General features: G+C 31.4%; 1 protein-coding gene across 1 annotated transcript in view; it reads right to left on the bottom strand.

The window, feature by feature from the left end:
• Window positions 1-2,889: 2,889 nt before the first annotated feature.
• tyn (trynity) overlaps window positions 2,890-22,917 on the bottom strand; it is a 92,354-nt gene continuing 72,326 nt past the window's right edge. Inside the window, exons 3-8 of the mRNA XM_075303234.1 lie at window positions 6,583-7,756; window positions 6,338-6,513; window positions 5,998-6,271; window positions 5,632-5,926; window positions 5,237-5,355; window positions 2,890-5,159 (exon numbers count right to left, since the gene is read on the bottom strand). Coding sequence (XP_075159349.1) covers window positions 5,008-5,159; window positions 5,237-5,355; window positions 5,632-5,926; window positions 5,998-6,271; window positions 6,338-6,513; window positions 6,583-7,756 — 2,190 coding nt within the window. The 3' untranslated portion in view covers window positions 2,890-5,007. The remainder of the gene's footprint in view (window positions 5,160-5,236; window positions 5,356-5,631; window positions 5,927-5,997; window positions 6,272-6,337; window positions 6,514-6,582; window positions 7,757-22,917) is intronic.

The raw sequence follows: 22,917 nt of genomic DNA, 5'->3' as shown, positions 1-22,917 counted from the left end.
GTTTTTCAAAACTTGTTTCAATTGTTGTTTTTAGATTCTGTTTTTTTTTTAATTTGAAATGCGTTATTCTGTATTAAAACAACAACTAAATAGTCAATTATTATATCTTAAGTTCTTTAAGATTTGAGTATTTAGAAAATCAAATAATACGATAAAGTTTTTTTGTTTGTTTTAATTTCCAAAGAGACTGCAAAACTAAGAAGAGTTCATTATAAATATATACATAAATAAAATTATGATATTTATGAATGAACGTAACAGAATATTTGTTGTTAATTATTTAGTTTTAGTTCATCATTCGTTTTTTTAGAAAAAATCTATTCTTTTATAGTCTAGTTTAGAGTCTAAAGTCTTAACATAAGCATAAGTCACAACTCTTCTCTAGCAATACTTAACCATGATTAAAGTTATTCTTTTTCCCTCCTTCCCATATATTAATTAATAAAACATATATCTATACATTTAAGTATAAATCTTATATTAACTTTATATATACCTAGATGTAATGACATTTTAGCAATATCAAATTTTAAACATCATCATCTCATAAAGCAACTATATTTGAAATATAATTTTTATCAAATAACACACAAAAGGAACTATAAGTATTTGAATAGCAAAAGAAATATACAAAAAGAAAATACTTAATAAATTGCCTGAAAAAATTATTGGTATATCCATAAATGCAATGCATATATATTAAAGTTTTCTAGCCATCTAAAATAAACAACAAAGTAATCAAATAGTATACATTACAAATAAAACACTATTTTAAATGTTTTTATTAGTCACATATAACACACATTATAAATATTATAAAACAAAAAACAATAAAAAAAAAATAAATTTAAATTTTAAATATAAACCGTCTTTGTTGTTGCACTCAGTTCGCAGAAGCTGAGGTGATAATCTTTGAGGTTAGGTTAGGTATAGAAGCAACACGTTTTCGGCTCACTTTTAAAGATGGGGAACTTCCTAAACCTTAATTTCATGTTGACCTCAGTATGGCTTCAATGAAGCCAGATACCTCCGGCAACTATTTTCCCAGAAGTTTTATAAATGTTTTGTTTGTTTAATTTGTAAATTTACTTTTTAGGCTACTGAAATTACCATTTTGGTTAGATTTGCCGGCAAATTTTGCTTGATGAGGATGTTATACTTTTATATTATATATACACAGAAACAAAAAAATATCACCAAAATATTTCCAATTAAAAAGTTGATTGAAGTTGAAAAAAGTTTTCGATTAATAAATTAATTGATACAATTAGCTTTTTAATCAAGACAGAAACATTAAGTTAATTAAATCAATGATTGATATTTTTATATATTTTTAAATATTTAATTAAAGAATTAATTGATACAATTAAATTTTAAATCAAACTCGGAAGACTAAGTTAATTAAAAAATTCAGTCCATGGAAAAGTGTTTCAGTTTTAATTAAAAATTTATTTCAAATAATCAATTTTTAGTCAAACTAAAAACACTACCGGCAATTTTCATATAGATCCGTTAGGCTTTAACTGCCAGTTAACAGAAAGTAAATTGCAAATATCTTTTCTCCAATTAACTTTAACTGAAAATGTTTTGTTAAACTCCTAACTGCTATATGGAATATATAGACAAGATGACAGATATGTCTATAGTTCGGTTTAAAAGTTCGTTAGCTAACGTGACACAAAGGGAACTTCATGAAAATGGGGGTAAATCGGTGAAGAAAGTAAATGAAAATAGTTACGTTTTTAAATAAATAATTAATTGAATTTTGCCATCAACATTAATTAAATTTTAATTGAATCAATTAAAAAATTAATTTAAATTAGCTAATGAAATCAATTAATTTTTTAATCAAGTATGATTTATGCCCAATTAAAACTGTGAATCGATCGAAGTGGAACATTTTTCTAAAATTTGTAATTAAATAAGTTTGGAGTATTTTATGTCAATATTCGCATATCTTATTGAACAAAGGCATAAAAAATAGGGCTGTTTTCTTTCAGCACTGGATGCAACATTTGTATGGGGAACATCGTTGTACTGGTGTTGCCAGATTGTATTTTGATAAAGTGACGCTTCTTTGATTCACAATAGCAATTTATTGTGACTAATTTATCGAAAAACATGAAGTGGTACAGTGTCATAAATAATAGCAGCAGTAAATATTTATAACTATTTGAGCATTTCATACATTAAAAATGCAAGATTTCACTTCTTTTCTGTGATTGTTTTTAAACAGCTAATGACAGTGTTGCATATTTTTGGAGATGTCCTGGATAAACGAGTACTCTGTTTTGTTTTAGTCTTTCATGGCTTAGGGTATCCAGGGTTAAAGAAAAGGTTTTTTTTTGTAAATTTCTTCCATGCAAACTCGATCATCATTCGGAAAAAGACATTCCGCTGCACTGAACAATTGCTACGCTACGCTTGTCGGTTGAGCGCTTACATATTTTATTGCCGCGGCTCTTAAATCCTGAAAAAGAGAATTCTTCGAGTATTCAAATATGTTATCGTTACGTAGCATAGTAGGCTCCGTCATATATGAATCCATTTCATTAATTCCTGGAGTGTGTTATGGAGGATTGTGAGATTTTTGTTTTATTTTAGTAGGTCATTTGAACTACGCCTCTTGACACCGAAGGCCGATTCGTAGCCGATTATCGATTTTTGCCAATGACTTTGACCGAGCTCTAGTGGACAGTATATAAGCTTCGGCATTGTTGAACCAATTTGAAGCTCTTGATGAAATGGGAAACACATAAGATAGTTTCTAAATTATTTTTATTAGGTTTTACATTTTTAGAGGTTTTTACTGTAATAAAAAGCGTATTTGTCCTTTCAGAAATAAAAGGTTACACGTTTATGCTATTGGCGAAATAAAACACCTATAAATGTTTTAAATATAATTTCTTTTTATTTAGAAAAGTTTTAAATGCATTTTTAATTTAAATTATTATAAAATTTTCTCTTGTAAATACACATACTTTAGACCAGTGTATTTAGTTTACATATTTATTTGCACAAAAAATTTCTTATTTACAAATCTAATTTTAAATAAAAAAGTGGGGGGTTTTGTAACTTATAAAATAAATGAAAATTTTCTATATAAATGCTGAACCTTTAATATGGAAATACATATGATTCAATTGATTTGCGTTTTTATTAACTTATTAATATCTAAACAAAGTTTTTGTTTTTATTTCGTCTCATTATTTTGTTAAATGCAATAAAATTAAGCACAATTTCCATTGAGTCATCGGTCAAGATAAATACAAAATAAATTATGAAATAATAATAAATACGTTTTTTTTTAATAATTTTATGGGTGGTTTTAGTTAAAGTTAGATTTTTTGCCTTAAGGAATTAAAACATAAATAAATAAATAGGAAAGTTGTCTTTTTTGTTTCTCAAGAGAATAGATCAGTATTTTGTCTTGACTTCAAACCAGTCTCTATGGAAGTTTTAAAATTTTTTTTTATGTATTTGGATAACCACAATTTTAAAACCTCATAGAAAGTGATTATAAAAAACAAAGAGTTTTCAATATGGGATAGTTGTTGCTAGGATTGGTATGAAGCTTCATTGATTGAGCTCCAAATGCGTTTAAGAGGAAAGGCTTAGATATATCGTTTGTAGTAATTATAACAAGCTTTACAAAAGGTAAAGCTTGTCAAATCTTGTTGGGGTTTCAATTATAGAGAAAAAATCAAAAAGCTTAGAAATCTTGGCTCAGAATATTTATATAAGCTTTTGTGTTAAATAAAATAATTAATAAAAATTGTAGTTATAAAACATACAAATTAAAAATCATTTTTTTAATTATTCAAAGGAAAAACAGAAAATTCAGAAATTTATAAAAAATGATGTTACGAAGTCAAAATAGAATTTATGAATATTTTTTTTTCATTTTAGACCCATAATTACATTTTATAAATTCGAATTAGTTATAAATTGTTTAAAAGATGCGTGTTTCTATACTCATTGAGCAGAGCTTTTAGTTAATCTTATTAGATATTTCTGTAGGAAATAGATGCAAATTAAAAAAAAAACTTGAAAGATTTATTTCCAGCTATTATTGTGCAAAAAAGAGCCTTTGTAGATATTCAATGAGATCTAATTTGAAGCAAGCCTTCTGAGCCTTGATGGTGATTGAAGTATTATCCAAGAACTATGGTTTATGAAATATTTGATTTCAATGCCCAATAGAAATAAACCTTTGAGAAATAATTGAAATTAATAAGCTTCCATAGAATAAAGTTTGGAAGCGTCTCGAATTCGAATATCTCTTAAATGCGTATTTTTATTGGGATAAAATTGAAAAATGTATTTAAAGCTTATTGAATTCAAGCATTTCTCAGACAATCCTCCCAATTTTTTGTATGAAACCAATTTGAATCCATGTATTTATTGTACTTCTTAGGCTAGGATTGTTTTAATGACAGCTTGCTCTGGTGTTATTTCTATTACGAGCTTTTCTCCATAAATGAATTCCCTTTAATCTGCCAGAAGTTTAATGGAATTTGTTATAAAAGGAAACTTTAGAATATAAATAGTTTTTAATTATATAGAAAGCTTGGGAATTTTTAAATAAATCGTTTCCATAGCCTTCTAACTAGTTTTTCAATTTGATTTGTTCTTTTGCATTATAGGCTTAAGTTTTATATCATTTCTTTTAAAATTAACTTTATATATCTTTTTAAATTTCCTTGATCTCGGTTTATAATAAAATTTATAAAAAAAACTTACTATACTAAATTGCTAAACCAAAGAAATTACATTTGCCTCTTTATAGCAAAAAATAGGGAAATCGAAAAAATTTTCTGGGCAAAAGATGTTAACAGATCTATTAAAATGCAATTATCTTTAATTTTTCCATTATATTGCTAAATCATTTTCTCCATTTTAAATTATTTAAAAATTATTTTTGTTTTAGGAGTTTTGTTGTGTATACGTGTGTGTGTGTATATATATAGTATATGGGTGTTTATATTGGATTCTTTTCACTAAGACTTATGCTACAATTTTATGGGGTTGCATCCATTTTTTCATATAGTATACAAACAAGGTGGAAATATATAATAAGATCATAAGGGCACAGGTTACGGCCAAAGCCAAGACGGAAGTTTTAGTGGGGCAGGGTTCAATGATAGTGACAGTCTTATCTGGGGAGGAGAATAAAATAAAAAAATATATATTATTGCACTGTGCTCGAAAGTTATGTGTTTTATGATCTAGGTACCTTTAGCGAAATCTGTACTAGGATCCGATTTGAAGAATTCACGTTTTTCATCGCCAAAATCTAAAACTAAAATTTCTTGGGAAATATTCATATCCTCATCGGCTTCCTTGGTGTCATTGCTATGGAAAAAAGAGAAAAATTATAAAGAATAAAGAAAAAATACTTCAAAGTATATAAATGGGTTACTTGAATTAAACACAAATTCAAGGAATAATCAAAACCAATCATCATTAAAAACCTGTACTGCACAGTGTCGCTCAGTACAAAGTTTTAACTTTTGAAAATGTTAAAACAAAAACGTCTTATTACAACAAGTTAAATTCAAACTATTTTTGTAAAAATCCAATACCCCTAATTGGCATTCTTTCTTCGCTTTAAGCTTTCTTCCATCTTACCTTTCCACCGAACGACGACGTCTTCTGCCCAACGATTCAAATGATTCCATATTCCATTCACATACCGCTGGCTCACAAGGACCCAGACAATATTTCACATTACATTGGAAGATAACACCATAGCTTTCGGTAAATCTAAATGCTTCATATGTGGATTGCAATGCATTACCATCGGCTGTGAAACCTGGGAAAATTGTGGGATCTGTAGGACAACCATCATCATCGATAATCTTGAAACTGGTACGAGCATCCTTGGCCATAGCCACACAGGAACGAGCAAAAATGCCATAAGGTGCTTTAAGAGAATATAAACGTTCTTATCGATTAGTTCTTTTTTCTACAACGAATGTGTCCAGCAAAACTTACTATCCTCGGGTATTTCAATACGGAAGTTCAAACGATCTCCAATGCGTACAGTCTCAACTTCACGTTGACGAGTATCCAAAATACGAATTCTTGGTGGTGGAGCTTCAGGTGATGAGTTAATGTGAATCATTTCTGGATCACGTATAGGCATCATGCCGAAGGTAATATTCTTGGAGCTCATGTCATATGTACATTTCACTTTATAGATTTTATCGGCCTTGGTCATTACAACGCTATGATGTTGCAAAACCACAGTATTCGAATAGACACCGGTCTGAAAATGTATGTATTAGATTTTTTCCAACTTTTTGGTAAGTCCCTTAAAAGTCTTAAATCTTACCACACTTTGTGTGTTACAGTCTTGGCCAGCCATGGTTAAATCCAATCGGAATGAATCAGAGTTGATGACATCAATGTTACAGGTTTCCGAACGACCCAAAGCATAGATACGACCATTGAAAGGTTTATTGGTACGTACTTGAACAGCAATGCGTGTGTCTTTGCAATGAACAGAAACTAAAAGAGAGAAAGAAAATAGGAAGTAAAGAAAATTGGAAGGAATTTTTCAATGGTTCTCCAACTTACCATCATAACATGTGCCAGTCTTATCACAGTTCACATCATTTCTGGTAATATTCAAATTGGGATCTTCAGTGTGATCAAAGGTGATGGGCAATTGATCAATACCATCCAAAGAACCTCCACCGGTAATGGGTCCAGATCCTGCACCTGGGCTGGGTGGTGAAGCCGACGATGATTTATCGCATACATTTTCAAAATATTGGCCAATTGGTTCCCCATGATCGATGAGGGGACGTTCATGATTCAAATATGTGGAAGGACCATCTGGTAAAGTTTTGTGATCCAAATGATAGAGACGGCAATTATATTGAGCTCCTTGTGGCTGACCCAAATACAAGAACGAACGACATAGGAATTCCGATTCAATCTCACAAGCCAAACGACAAGCCGATTCAGAGGTAACTTGCAATTCCTTATCGGTGTAATAGTGGAGACCAACATATTGGGCTACTTTTTCCTCAGATACTCCGACACGGGCATTGGCAAATGATCGTGTGGACTTACAGGCTTGTTGGGGTTTCAAACACAAATTCTCAAAGTAGTCAGTACCCTGGGCATCGGCCAATTGGACAAATTGGCCACCACTACGACGATCGGCATCAGAGAGCACACATTTCATACTATTGTAATCATATTCCACAGAACGGCAAACGAAACGTTTTTCATTGAGACAAGCCGACAGACAGGCTTCCTTGGTACTGGTATAGATGAGGGCATTATCATTGCCTCGTATCACTTTGTTGGGTACACGTTCAAAGGACCATGGTCGATGACAAACATTTTCACTGCGCAATTGCAATTTTACCATATAGTACATATTAGCAGAACGCTGAGGGGCGGCTGAGGGATTATGCGCCGATGAGTCGTTTTGCAATTGACAGTGTGTTTCTTGCGAGGGTGACAAGGGATTCACCACAAAACTGAAAGCGGCCGCTTGACAATCAGCCTCTTCACGACACCAACCCTGACATTCGTACAGGGAAAGATTCTTAACACTGTAATAGGTGGTACCGGCGAAATCATAATCTGTTAACTTTTCAAAAGCCATACGACCGGCGGCAGGTGGTGGTAGCACAATGAAGATGGTGCATAAAGCTATGACAATACTGGTGGCGGTGGTGGAACTCATGATGTTGTGGCTATTATGCTTGTGATGTTTGAGAGAATTCAGTCGCATCTGAAAGAGGGAAAAGAAGGAAAGGGCAAGTTAATTAGAGATTGATTTAAATAAATAAAAACACTATTATATTGGTTTTGGGGTAGTATGTTTAGTATATGATTTTATTAGTTTGTGTCTTAGGTCTTTTGTTTTTCTTTATTGTATGTAAATCAAACGGCTTAATGCCAACACCATCTTCTTCTAAAATCGATTTAAACATTTCAAGATTATCTATCTTATTTTCCTATTTATTCTATAACTTTGGGCTCTTACGACGGTATGACGATATGACTTTCATATTGTACAAAGCCTCCAAACAAATTTTATTCTTTCTGAACTTGAGGAGATCATTTTTAGAAGATTTCCTGAAAGGGTTTGCAGACAAATTTAAAGTAAACTACAAACATCCCTAGGGTAAATAGATCTAACCTAGGTCTGGTACAGGACTAGTCCCTCTTTCCGAGAGATATAATATCTGGCTCCGTATTATAATTTGGAATTTTGTTATTGAAGCACAATTGCGTCTCTGAAGTCCAGCAGCTACCTGCTGCCTGGCTTTACGGACATCGGTACAGAGGATAAGATGATAACCATCTTCACAACTCTTCACTGCTATCGTCCCTATATATGTTATAACAAAATGGAAATTTTAAAAGTATGACAAACATTTGTGCCATTCCTGTAATAAGTCCGTCATTAATTGGATACATTGTAATAAAACTAACTAGCATCGATTATTTGATTGTCGTACTTTATGCTGAGATATAAACTCACATTTTGGAGTCATTTTTTTTTAAGGAACTGTGATATTTGTGTATAGTCAACACGTAATTTAGCTCGCTGATTTGGTACAACACTTAAAACTGGAATTATTTGCAACCTTGCAACCTTTTACCTGAATTATTATCCTTGCGCTGGCCTTGCATGATACACAGGCTTCGACTAACTTTTGCATTTTCCATTGTACGAAATATTTCAATTGCTTTTTACATCATTTCAATTGATGTTATCTTCTATTACAATATTATTTATGGTGATTAAAACCTCATTATGCTATTTAAATAATCCAGGCTTCTCTATGGCTATGCAGATAGAACTATTGAAGTTAGAACAACGCTCGAATTAGTTTTAAGAACTCAAGCATAAACTATTTTATGCTACAATAAATTCCGAGATAGACAGCTAATTTTCATATGAAGACATATCTCTTTAATAGTAATCTAAGCCTAAATGCTTAGATTTAGTCTATAGGTATAATAAAGCAATTCACACTAAGAGAGAACGAGAGAGAGAATGAAAATTTGCATTAAATATAATGAACCATTTATTATAAATATGTCTAAATAATTCTTAAGATATCTCGTTGGCTTAATGTTTTGGGAGAGTAGAAAAAACATACTGAAATTAAGATTGTGTTGATATCGAAGTGTCTGCCGTTTGTAATGCTATAGGGCGTGAAATATATGCGAATCGTTAGAATTGAGAAACATTTTGTGTTATTGTTGCGTGTAATTGCTGATTTATAAAAAATAAATATATTTGGACCAAATATAAGCTGGCTGAAGTGCTTATATCTAATATCAATAGACCTTTATAATAATTAATGATAACCACCTATTTTAGTACCGCGTTACAAGATCTAGTATGGAAACCATGGCTATCCTCTGTTAAATAACCAGCAGGCGAACGACAATTTAATTCTTTAGCAAAACGGGTGATTAGTTAAAAATTCTCAACATTCTATAAGTTCACCACTGTGGACTGAATTGTCTAAGTGAACCTGAAATATCGACCTACCACTATACCTAACCTATAGTATGCCTTTTTGGCCTCGCTATAAGAACAACCCACGCTAAAAATAGAAAAGGTTACCGCTCATTGATTGGAGAAAAGTTTACCCCTTGTGCTAACACAATTGTTTAATAGTCTATGAAAGTCTTTATTAGCATTCATTTTACCTAAGCTTACACACCCAGTTTTCCCCTATTTTCTTATAACTCTTCTTGTTGTTGGTTTTCTAAAGATTCCCTAATAGCTTTTATTCGTATTTTGCAAAAAGGAAACAATTGACCGATCTGTGCTACGCGGCAAAAACACAAAGCATTTATGCCCGTTAGATAGAAATGATTAAACCGCAACAATGTCTATCATTTGCAAGCAAACAACAGCTATCCCCCTCTATTGTGGTTTCACTACAACCTATAGTACCCGAGGAAGAAAAAAGTCACCTTGATTTTCCATCTTGTAACGTGCAAATTGTTGCAACATACACCCTGAAAAAAATAATTCAACCAACTATTTCAAGAAATTAAGTAAAATCTAAAGATAAGTTGTTAATAAAATTTAGAGTATTGAATATCTTCAGAATATCTTCAACGGTGCTAGTAGTATAGAACAGTATTCCACCTATATCCCAAATGAGAAAAGCGGTTCCTCTATCTAATATAAAGGACATTCTGTAATATGAAACCTTCCTACACTGAAAGAGGAGTTTTCTGAGGACTGTTCGTCTAAAATGTCCTTCCTGCATTTGAAATAAATACTGATACGATTACTTTCGATTTGTTTTTTATGATTTTGTACTGTGTAGTAAAGTTTTTTTTTATGGATAAACAACAGCCAGTCAATGGAATAATGAAGGAAAAAAGAAGAAACAAAAGAACATTTCCAACATTTTGCTGTTCATATCACTGTCATTTACCAAGCCTTCCGGCTGCAAACAGTTTTTCCCTCATCTCTTGCTTCACTCTTTCTACTTTAACAACTAGATACAAGGTTTCGGTCATCGCCCAAAATGAAGCAAATATCTGAGAAGAGAAATGGAAAAGGTTTGAACCAGAATCTAAGGAATACAATAATGGTGCATACTTCCCTAGGTCATAGAAGGTCACATGGAAAAACTGTTATGAGTTACAATGTTGCGAATGTCGAATGGCTCAAAACATGCGAATGTAATATTATCTTTAACTAGTCAAGTTTTTTGATGATAATATTAGGAAAATTAGGGAAAGGGAAAGAAGAATGAATATTATCAATTATCGGAATCAAGCAATTATTAATACGTAAGAGCTAGCATAGGCCGAACTTATTACATTGGTATACGACCTCTTTAGAGTGGTATTCATTAAAAGAAGACTTTGTGCAAAATTATAAAAAAAGTTATCCGATTCCATTAAATTGCATTTGGTGGTACCACTAGGCAAATAAGAAAATGTTCTCACATCGCTAAAGATTAGTTCGTAGTTGTGACATTAGTAGACAAATGTACGACAGTTTAATGTTAATTAAACAGAGTCGGAAAACCAAGAATCAAAAATGTTTTTTGCAAACCATAAAATTATCCCAAGGTCACTCACTTTTTGAACGTGACCTTGTAGTCACTTCATCCTTGAGATCCCTTAAATTTCCAAGCCTTAATTTATCCTGCAACACCTTTTTGTGACTCTGTGATGTGTGCTAAAAATCCATAGTTAATTTCATTTGAATATGCCAACATTTTGTGCAATTATTCTCATTATCTTTTATAGATGATTTGGTTGAAACTTTTTAATGTCTATGAAAGACATTAACAAGTGACTTGGCAATTTTTGAAGAAAGAGTACAAACATGAATATCCTTACCCCTATGATGTGATCGCGTCTGATGATTATTCTAGGATTTCTAGGAAGTTTAACTAAAAATAGCAGAAATGCAAACTCACAACCCCTCAATTATCCACACCAATACAACTAAACATTTGTATGCAATATTATTCCCGGCCGTTTTTTCCCCAAAGACTAGATCTAAATAAATTATAAATAATCATAGATGGTTACTGTTATTAGCATATATATGCTTGAACCAAATAAACAAACTGCAGGGGCTTCATATCAAGAACTCGAAGAATGGTACTGACTACAGCCCAAACGAACAACTGCAAACGGCAATCATTTTTATTGATTATTGATTACAAGCAATCAATTGGACAATGAAAATGTAAGAAAGACCACAATAATGGTCACTTATATGGAAAGAAAAATCCAAGCTAGCTAAACAAACTAAATTAAGAAAAAACGCTAAGGAGTCATACTAAACTAGCAGTTGCATTAAACTGATATTTATGATACACATATGGGTTTTGCTGTTTAGCCAACCAGAATCGGAGGAAAACTGGCTAACTGACTGGCAGAACTAGGCTGGAGATGAAAAAAGTAGCAAATGTTTATAACGCAAACAGCATATAAACATATTTTACAGTTGAATTGCAGCTAAGCTTTGGACGCATTCTAGTGACCACTTCATATGGCTTCCTCTGGCCGGCATTTGAAATTTAGTTGTGCAAAGAAAATAAAAAAAAAAATCTGCCAACACACATATCTTTGGGTTATATATCTTTGGGTTATTTATTAAGGCAGTTTGTTCAACAAAAATTGTACGGTTAAAGGAGAACAAAACTTACAAAATGGTCTCCTAGATTAAAATTTCAACTGATGATTATTGCTGGTCTAACGTGGATTTTTATCTTTGTCCTGCTAAAATAAAAATCAGAATAGAATTCTTGCTCATCGCAGAGTTGTAGAGATGTGGTTGCTGATGTTCCTGTTTTCAGGCTTGTCAGCTATGTTAATTGTTATGTTCCAACATTGCTGTCGCCATGAGATGAGATGATGTTGACTAGTCACTAGAAATTTATGATAACATTGTGCCATGATCATCAAATTTATACGATTTTTAGTATCTTTTGATTTCAAGGTAGAAAGAGGGGAGGATGTGCTCACAAAAAGAAGTTTGTGTCTTAAGTCTTTTGTTTTATTACATTGTACAAAAATATAATCGTCAGATAACACATCAAAGACGGGCATATGTTTGTATGGTTTCTTTCTCAAGATTTTGTGTATTTTTCTCATCTTATTTAATTCATAAAATACTATCTCTTAATTAAAATTTTAATAACAATAACACGTGAAAGTTGTATTTAATATACACATAAAAAACTCAAATTGCAATGAATACTTCATTTTACTAAAAAAATCAATAGTGTTGTAGCCACTTTCAGTTACTTTATTTGTCTAAGATTTTTGTGAAAGGTATTTTCCTGCTACCTTATTTCCTTTCTTTTTTATTTTAACTAAAATTTCTATAAGTCATTATTTTGTTCCTCTTGTCGATGCTTGCCACTTATTATTCACATATTTGCAACCATGGTTGTCACAAGACTCTCTATATGGATAGCACGTAGTTGCCATGGTGTTCCTTTATAGTCTCCTACAGTGTAACATCCTAAAATTAATTTACAACATGCTGAGCTTAATAGAACATTGCACTTGTTGAACGACGACTTGGATTCTCTTTTCTACTTTGCCCATGAAATATGTGCATCAGAAAAAGTGTTCAAAATACATCACTCATTTTTTTGGACTCTTAACGGTAGCATCAAATGGAAATATGTTTTGATCTTCCTTGCCACAACTGTGTGGGTAATTAATTGATGTAATTCTATTAAGAATTGATGGTTGTACACAGAAGTAGATATTTCGAAACAAAGAAATTTTGAGCTCTTGAACCAAATAATTGGTGAAAGGTCCAGTAATGCTGATAAGTTTTTTTTACAATGTTATTTGAGATAATTAATATTTTAATAAACAATTTTTAAATCATTTTGTTGACTGCCTTTATTGTTTTTGCTTAAAAAGTTAATAACATCAATTAATTTTTTAATTGAACTTCAACCAACTTTTTGGAAATAATTTGGTATTTCTTTTCTACATATTTTTCTGTGTAAAAAGGGTTTGGTTGGCCTTGACTCTTTTAGGCGATTGAAACAAGATAAGCCAAGAGCATGGATCAAACTTTAATTGTTTTTTTGTCTTCTTGTAATAATCGATAAAATCCGTTTATTATTACATATTTGTTTATGCCAAGCCTTGACACTTGCTCTTAAAGTTTGTGTCTTAAGTCTTTTGTTATAGAATTCTTTAAAGATAGACAGAACAGAGCAGAACATAAAAAAGCAAAATTCCTTTGTTATTTTTTCTGAAATCCAAAAACAATAAATCTTTATTGCTATTACAAATTTGTGTTTAACCCTGGCATTACATATCCAAAATAACAAAAAAAGGAGAAAGATCTATAGCTAATCCTCCATTGTTTTGTTTAACCACACAACTAACTAAGATAAGTAACTTGGGTTTAAGTTTTTATAAACATATGTAAGATGTCATCTCCAGTTGTCTTCTAGCTAGATTCGTTTTTAATTAATCAAAAAATTTGTTGTAACTAAATGGTATTGTACAAAAATCGCTATACTCTGGTGATATACTACAAGAAAACTAAATCACATTGAATCTAGTAATCAAGAGGGGCAGGGGGAGCAAAGTTCAAACAAATGTCCAAACAGACCAACCCTAAATCATGTGGCTGTTCGGTTGTTTCTTTAAACAAACACAAAAAGCTTAATGATCATCTCGAAATGAATAAAAAAGGGCGTTGTTACTTTAATTCATTGAAACTCCGTGGGGTTTCGAAGAAATAAAAATCATGATCTCAAAATAGTTTTTGTTTTTGGTTTTAACTACTTTCATATTTTTTGTTATATTACATTAGAAACAATTGTAAGACAAAAAAAATTAAAAATAAATATTGAGAACAATTTGAGCTAAATTTAACTTCACACAAAAAAAAATTTTTTCTGATTCAATCACCAAATTAATTGATCCAATTAATTTTTTAATTGAAATGTCTTCAATCACGAAAATGATAGTATCAATCACAGTTTTAATTGGGCATAGAAAAAATTCTTGATTAAAAAATTAATTGATTTTTTCAGCAAATTTCAATTAATTTTTTAATTGATTCAATTAAAAATTTAATTGATGTTGATTGCAAAACTCAATTAATTTATTAATTAAAAAAGGTAACTATTTTTAATTACTTTCTGAATTGGCTTAGAGTTTTTATTTGGATTAACAAATGATTGTTTGAAATACATTTTTAATTAGTCTTCCGAATTGTATCAAGTTAATTGTATCAATTAATTTTTTAATTACAAATTTTAAAATTTTCAATCATTGACTTAATTAACTTAATGTTTCTATCATGATTAAAAAGTTAATTGTATCAATTAATTTATTAATTGAAAAAATTTTCAACTTCAATTAACTTTTTAATTGGAAATATTTTGGTGATATTTTTTTCTGTGTTTAAAATGACATCCAACATTATAGTTAACTGATTGACAGATAATCCTGCAGTAAATCGAAAAAATGAATTCTTTTAAAAAGATTCAAAGATTATCGCAGTCTTCAATGATATTTTACTGGTATTATGATCACTAATGATCACAAGTTAGTTTTTGAAAATGAGATTTTTTCGTCTGATTTGCTTTAACTGGATCTTCAAATAAATAAAAATTTTTAGAAAGACACTCACGATTCAACGGTAAGCGTCCTCCTAGCTCTTATAAATCAAAGTTATTCAATAGGTCTTATGTTTTTCCCCCATTAACGAGTTGCTGATGAATAAAATAATTTTACTTTCGTTTAGATCTTTTTTAGCTAATTAATTTTAATATTTGGGTGGTTCTTAAGATATACGACAATCTTATGAAACTAACAAAAATGTGTGGAATTAAATATCCGTTTGAATGTTTACAAATGATATTTGATTACGAATAGATTTCTATTTTGTTATCCTAAGAAATATTTTAGAGTAGGTTTTAACGTATTATTCATTTCATATCCACTAATTATTTGTTGCATGTGGACTCTTCAACACCTGTTTCTTGATTCGTTGTAAATGCTTAAAATAAAATCTCTTTTGGAGGGGAACAACAAAAGTTGACAAGCATTTTAACTATAAATGCTATAAATTATAGAGCTTGCATGGAGTTAGTTTTGATACGAGAAAAACGTAAGAAAAAGTTTTCAGACAATCACTATTTGATTAAAAATTTAAAAAACAACTGACATCTGGCTGCATTTCTATGGAAAATAGAAAATACTCTGTTAGTAGTAGAGATCTAAAGATTTTGGCTAAGAAAGCTGTGGACATTTTTTCTATGTCTGTTTTCCTTTAGATTTTTTTGTAACAAATAGATTCCGAAAATTAAATATTGGAATAATAAGACCAATGGAAAAGACATGCGGCTTTTGTAAAAGCCCAATGTGTACCAATTAATTATGATGCCTCTAATACCATTGGAGTGGTGAATGAAAGTGTCTAAGACTTCATAAAAGAAAAGAAACTTATCTCTATAAGCTGGTTAATTAAAAACCTGTGTGAAATTTAAAGAACATTCAAACTTTCCCTTAAGAAAATTATGAACTTAAGGTTAATGTGAATTATAATATGGAATTCGTAAGGAGAATCTTCTGTGCAGCAGCTTAGCAAATCCTCTTATACGTAGTGGGTAATAGATTTTATCCAAGTCTTTGAATTCCATAGGCGGTGAGAACTTAAGCCTTGTACAGATTTTCTATAAATTCAGATTTCGCTGTAAGTCCGTTTATCATTGAGATTAAATTAGAATTAGACTGCTCTTATTTGATCGAGAGAGAGATAGAAAGAGAGAGAGAGATGTTTCCTCTATATAATCCTAATATTTAAAATATACTGAAAACTATTTTCGTTTAAATCAAATGATTTTACATCCTTGTTCTCGAGAAAATTGGGTGCTTCCTTTCCACTTGGTATTTTGAAACTCATCAAACAAAAGTTATCATTAGGCACGCTTTTACTTTTTCAAGTGACTGAATTTATTTGTTTTCCTTAAGGCTTTTGAAAGACCAAACATTACTCCCATGCCATTCATGTGAAGAACCCATAATGGACGACCATTTATGGTAGCCTTATAGGCCATCAGTAGGTTTTGTAATGTTTGTTGTCTACCTTAATTAATGTGTTAAGGTATTTTTTGGTCTATTTATAAACCAGAAGACAAAGTAAGCACAAATTGCTCTCAAGAGACCTCAAGCAAGACGTAAAAAAGGAGGAGTATGATGATGAAAAAAAGGGGCACAAACCATTGCAATGCCATAAATGACTGCAATGGTTAAGGTTATAACATTAAAACAAATGATCGCTAATATATATTATTGAGACTTGAAGAATTGTTGGTCATATCGACCGATTGTCAGAATGCAGGAGAAAAACCAAAGGTTAGATATAATTTTTACTAAGTGGTTAACAAGAAATGTTAAGTTTAAATTGCCCGCAGAAGCTTAAAGATGAAGGAGTAGAAGATAGTTAAAAGTATTCAAGATCTATGGAAGTTGAGAAGGATATGTGGTAAATCTAAAAAGAAAAGAAATCAAAACATTACTCAAAATCCAAGATGATGGTGGTGGTGTAAGAGGATGAAGTGATGAAGGATGTGTGTTAAAATAGTTTTGAGAAACGAATGGCAAAATTTCTTAAGAAATCAAACATTGTTGAATGACACTTTGTGTTTGTTTCATTTTCTTGAGTCTTTCCTTATGGTCAAAGTCTATCAGTAGATAGATAAACTATGAAATATTGAAATACATATTTGATTTTTATTGGCCATTTAAAATTGTTTTTTAATTATATAAATTAGTTATTGAGAATGGCAGGAAGTCGCGGCATATCTACGTGATTCCAGCTAAAAATCTTTTGAGTATGTGTCTTTAGTAAGTGCAAAGCATATAAGTGAGAAAGGTCAGTACATATTTCAGCTGAATCTATTTATAAATATGTTTCCTATACCATTGAGTCACTGTAGCGATATTGAATAGACCAAGAGAAAGTAAACCAGAATTAGTCATAGCTGGTTCTTGGTCGTTTTGAGGATTGATAAAACAATTTTTGAAATATCATGTGAAGATCTATAATCCTTCAATTCCGGAAGGGAGGATGTAATTTCATAAAGTAATTACGTATAAGTGTAGCAAACATAGGTCATAGTTATAACTGTTCCATGTTGTCTCCAATTTCAGTAGAAATTTTAACACACTAGGCCTCCGGACAAAAGAGGTGACCAACACTTTCTGACAAGACTGTGCAATAGGACAGCCAGTATATGATGAGGAAAAAAAAATTCTGTAAGTTATGGGAAAAAATAATTTTTTTGTTTAACTATTTAATATAAATCTTCTTGTAAAACTGTTGGGGTTATGTTGGGTCTTATAGGCTTATTTCGTTTATTGAAATATTTACAATTGTCAAAATCATATCTCAGATTTTAATTTGAAATCAAGGTTTGTCGTCTTCACCTATTATACATACTCAAAATAAAGGCTTAAATTGTTATGATTGAAATTTTGACAAAAAACGTCAAAATAGCTCAAGGCATTACTCCATTTGTTTTGTTTTGATTATGACCATTATTATTAATCTTTTATTTTCATGAGCTCAACCAGTCATAACAAACACATGACTGGCGATGTGTTAATTTGGGTTTAAGAAAAAAAATTCTTTAGAAATAGGATTGTTACACTTGTTAAAAATATCAAACTGTGAAAAGAATAAACGATTGATTGTTGACCAAGATAATTCACAAAAACAAAAGACATAAGGGTTAAAGTCGCATGTGGTAATAATGGCATAACAAGCTATAACGAATCTTTAGGATATTTTTTGTGTATGCTTTATGTCTTAAGACCCCCTGGGGGTCAGCAGTCATGTTTAAGTCGGTTTTGGGCAAATTAACAATATTTTGACACAACCGTTAACAATTTGCCACCTAACACCCACCTTGACTTTTCAGCTGCCACAGAGGAACATTAGAAAGATCAAGTCCAGCCAAGAGAGAGAAATACGACATTGCTTTCATGGCAAGGCAAGGTAATAAACAAAGGCCTAAAACTGCAACACCCACCCGCCATGGAATGTTGTTAGATTTATTTAAATGCTTCTTTGTTTCTTAAGAAGGAGGACAAGGAGGCCTTTCTGCAAAACCGGAAATTGATTGCATAACAGAGTTTAGAGCTCTTGGGCAGAAGACCAGGAATAAGATCAGATAATCATGATGAAGGTGACGCCACCAAAATGATAATAATGATGCCTCACTTCAGAGATGAGAGGAATGATGATTATGCTGGTGTTGGTGGTCATGACCACAGCTCAAGGTTGTATAGAACATAACCATAAACAGCTCCATCGGGCAAAGAATAGACAAACGTTTCCGAAGGCTTTCTCTTTTCATGTTTCATACTGCGATTTTTTTTCTCCTTCTCTTTTATCCTCAAGGAAAAACAGCTTGAAATGTTTTCTGAAATGTACACTAAACTGCGTTGAAATTTGCTCATTTATCTTGTGCCACAAGGAGCAATCGCCTAAGTAACAGCAATTGGGGCACTTGCATAGTTTGCCATTTATTGGAAGAAACCAGAACCCCATTGCATATGGGGTTTAGGACAAACCGAAAGCCTTCCGCCTGGCATAACGTAAATTTGAAAGCATTTTTGCTGATTTGCAATGTGATATGTTTGAAGTAGAAAAACTTCGATAAAAAGAAGGAAAACTCATGGGTCATCATTTCCAATGGTTAGTTCTAAACCAGCATGTGGTTCAGTTTGGTGTCTTACTAGACAGGCAAGACATACGGCTAGATTTCTTTTCAAATGCTTACCTCTAACTGCCTGCCAACTCAAATAAATCTTAAATAATCGATTATATTATCGTAAGGCAAAAAATATCGAGATTTCTAAGAGAAAGAAAGCAAAGGTGTGGTTGTTAATCCCCAGGTTACTGGGGGACAGTCATCTTGTCGCTATAGATGTTGATGTCTGGATGGGCCGCATTGAAAATATATTTCTGAGGAAGAGTTATATAATATTATTGTTGTTTTAATTTTATTTAGACATTGGCCACAAGATGTTTGCAATTTATGTTATAGAAAAAATGCTTCTTGTGCAACAGGTGGTTCTAGAGAAAACAAAACACTTAAGACACATACATTGAAATTGTACAAATTGAAGGAAATACAAAAAAACAAATCCGTCTATTAGTCTTTTATAGATTGAAGAGATATCACTTTTCGAAACAAATCGATTAGATGAATATTTGGAATAAATTAGCTTAGGGGATTGCAGATTCTTCTCATATACAGAAAAAAATTAAACTGTTTTTCGAGAAAAATTTAATTAAATTGTTTTCCTTCGTTAGGGTCAAAGGAAAATTCTACGATGCGTTATTTAAACGAAGAAAATCTAAAAACTTTTTTAACTACCTTCTACTAAATTAGTCCTTCTTATGAAAGAAAAAAAAAATATATATTTGGGCTAAATGTATAACTACATATAAATATGTTTTTGATAAACACTTACTGTTATCAACGGCAATAAGAAAAAATAATTTAATTACCTGAAAGAAAAAAGAGTAGGTAATAGGATTAGTATTTAAAAATTATACGAGGAGAATATAATGTTGGTCGATCATATGCTAAAAAGCTTCCAAAATGCTTTGACGACTAAGCTCTGGACTTTTTATTGATTGAAGGGGGACAGCTTATTAATGACTTTTCCATAAGTTTATTAATGAAAATCGTATAATATTTAATTGTATGTATGTATATAAGCTTGAACAGTATGTTCCTCCTTATTTGAAGAATAGTTGTACAGTGTTCTTGCTCAGTAAATCAATCAAAAATTTCACGGCATCGTCGTACAATAAACCGTCGCGCAAAAACCAACAAAATCATTTGGGCTTTCCACTTCAGGTTCCTGACGACGGGGTTCTAGGAAAGATACAAAAATCCACTACTATCAAGAGTTAAACTCTAACGTAACGTAAACTTTAAACCTTATATTGCAATACAAATACCTTCGATAAACTGCCAATAAATTATTATGCATATGGACATAAAAGAGTCCGATTGATAAACAGTAGACTTTCCGCTGCTAGGCTAAGCTAATTGCTCTTAAAGATGATTATTAGGAGACAAATATATATTGATGTTTTATCCAAAATTGATAAAACGAATGTGGCTTTTATCTAACAACATGGTTTTATATCCTAGAGCACTAATTTTTACCTGTTTGGAAATGAAATATTGGTGCTAAAAATTATATTACATTTGTTGGTTCACTCGGAACCGTTTGCAATTTTGACCACTTACATGAAATTTTCTAAATGACTTTTTTACACAAAAGAGAATATTATCAATGTTATCATAATCTGAAAACATAGTGTATAGGATATAGTAAGAGTGCAGATTGATCCATAACTAAATGCATGCTCCACATAAATGAATTTCCAAATTTTATTTTATTGAAATTGTTGCCGAGAAATTTTAGATTCCCTATCGTATAGTCTCCTCCATCTGGCACTATTTCTTATTTGTCATCTTTAATGAAGGGTATATAACATTCTTCATGATCGTACAAATGTCTTTGTCTACGAATGGAACCCCACTTGGTTTTTTTTTTAATTGAAACAATTTCCATTTTTTATTATGGAATGGTGTTGAAAGGAGGTAAAATACAATTTCTTTAATTAAAATTAAATTTGTTAACAACTTCACCCATAATTTTTGCACTGAATACGAGTGTCAGTAGCTATTGGGCCTTCATCGCACTCTCATTGATGCCTATGGTCATGCCATGCGTAAGCGGAAAATGCCTCCTGTGGTGGCAACGATATTTATAGTCATTGATTTTTTTCATTCTATTTTTATTTTGTATAAGAAACTCATATTTTAGCATACTTCACTTTTTATGTCCTCTAATCAACTTAATTATCCTTGGTGACATGCTTCTTAGGGTCTGCAAGAAGTGGCACATCTTAATAGAGCTACCAGTTAACTTGCCCAATGCCCTATACTTTGAGGGTTTGATATTAACTAAAACATGTTCTTGGAGCCTTGGGGGCTAGCTATAATAGTTTCATAAAATATATCGTTAAAATTTATGGTCTTAATGAAAGGTGGTCTAGATAATTTAAACTACGACAAAACTAAATGGCATATGGCTGTTAGAGAAAATATTTGCAAATAATAGAGGAGGAAAATTGAATTGAAGTTTTCAAAAATAAATCAAGAAGACATATACAAATCATAGCAAAGACTTTAATAAGTTCTTACGTGAACAATTAAGCATACCTGCGACAAGTAAAGCGTCTTCAATGCCTTTTCCCAAGGAGACCCATGTGAAACAATCTCCTCGGAAAACGAATTTAAATAGGCTGCCAAGTATTACTTCTTGTTGGAAGCTTGTTTATTTAGTATGAGATAATCAACCACATAACAAAGAGCTCTTTAAAAGCCCCTACTGTTAATGTTCATGTTCCGATGAGCTAGGACTAACTATGCCAAGGGAGCCCATATTAACTATGATCTAGGACTAGGAAGCTGTTACCAAATTCGTATTTTTAAATCAAAGTAAACGCATACTAAATTCAATAAACAATTAGACAAGATCATTCTTAATTAATTTTTTTATTCTGGTTAAACATTTTCACGTAAGCTCGCGTAATAATGTAGTGTATGACCCTTCTTAAGATTTATAATTGAAGAAAATCTATATACTTATTTATGAAGGCAATAAGGGTATCAACAGGTATCATGTCTTACATTTATACCAGACTCTTTACTTAATGGCAACATACATATGGGATACTTAGAAGCCATATGGAACCATATAAAAGTTAATGGGTTAAACACTTTTATAGCTTTATTGATGGAATTTGGTCTCAGTATTCACCTGCAATTTTACGACATTCCAAGAATCAAAGCTGATCCACCTTTTGGTACTGGCAATTGTCAGAGCCTTTTAGCCATCATCATCATCATCAGCATTGCCAACACCGTCCATCTCTTTTTGCTTGAGATAAAATCTCTTTTGTTATTTGCTCTCGGTGAATGGCTTTTTTTACACAATACTTACTAGAGACAAAGTGTTATTTGGTTCTTTGATATGTTTCTTGTATCTTGCTGGCATTTTAATTAAAAAATCTCTGCGGAAAACTGGAGTAAAAATGGCCTTCGTGCAACTGCTGCTAGTTTTCCCGGTCAGCCTTTATCTTGTGAAAAAGGGGGCTTGGAATACATATTTGTATAAAATATGGTTTAATTTATTTAAGAGATTTGCCACACCGTATTTTCATTATATTTAATAACGCAGCATGCCATTAAAAGCCATGAGATAAGAAAACACCTATCAAAGCAATTTTTCTATTCATAAAAATATGGTTGATAATGGCTTAATGTCATGCTTGGAAATATAAAAAGCAACAAACAGAAGCGT

Source organism: Haematobia irritans, chromosome 3, assembly GCF_050003625.1.
Source record: "Haematobia irritans isolate KBUSLIRL chromosome 3, ASM5000362v1, whole genome shotgun sequence".
In the NCBI taxonomy this organism is placed as follows: domain Eukaryota; kingdom Metazoa; phylum Arthropoda; class Insecta; order Diptera; family Muscidae; genus Haematobia; species Haematobia irritans.
The sequence above is the reverse complement of the archived record's forward strand: the minus strand, read 5'-3'. Positions and strand labels throughout refer to the sequence as shown.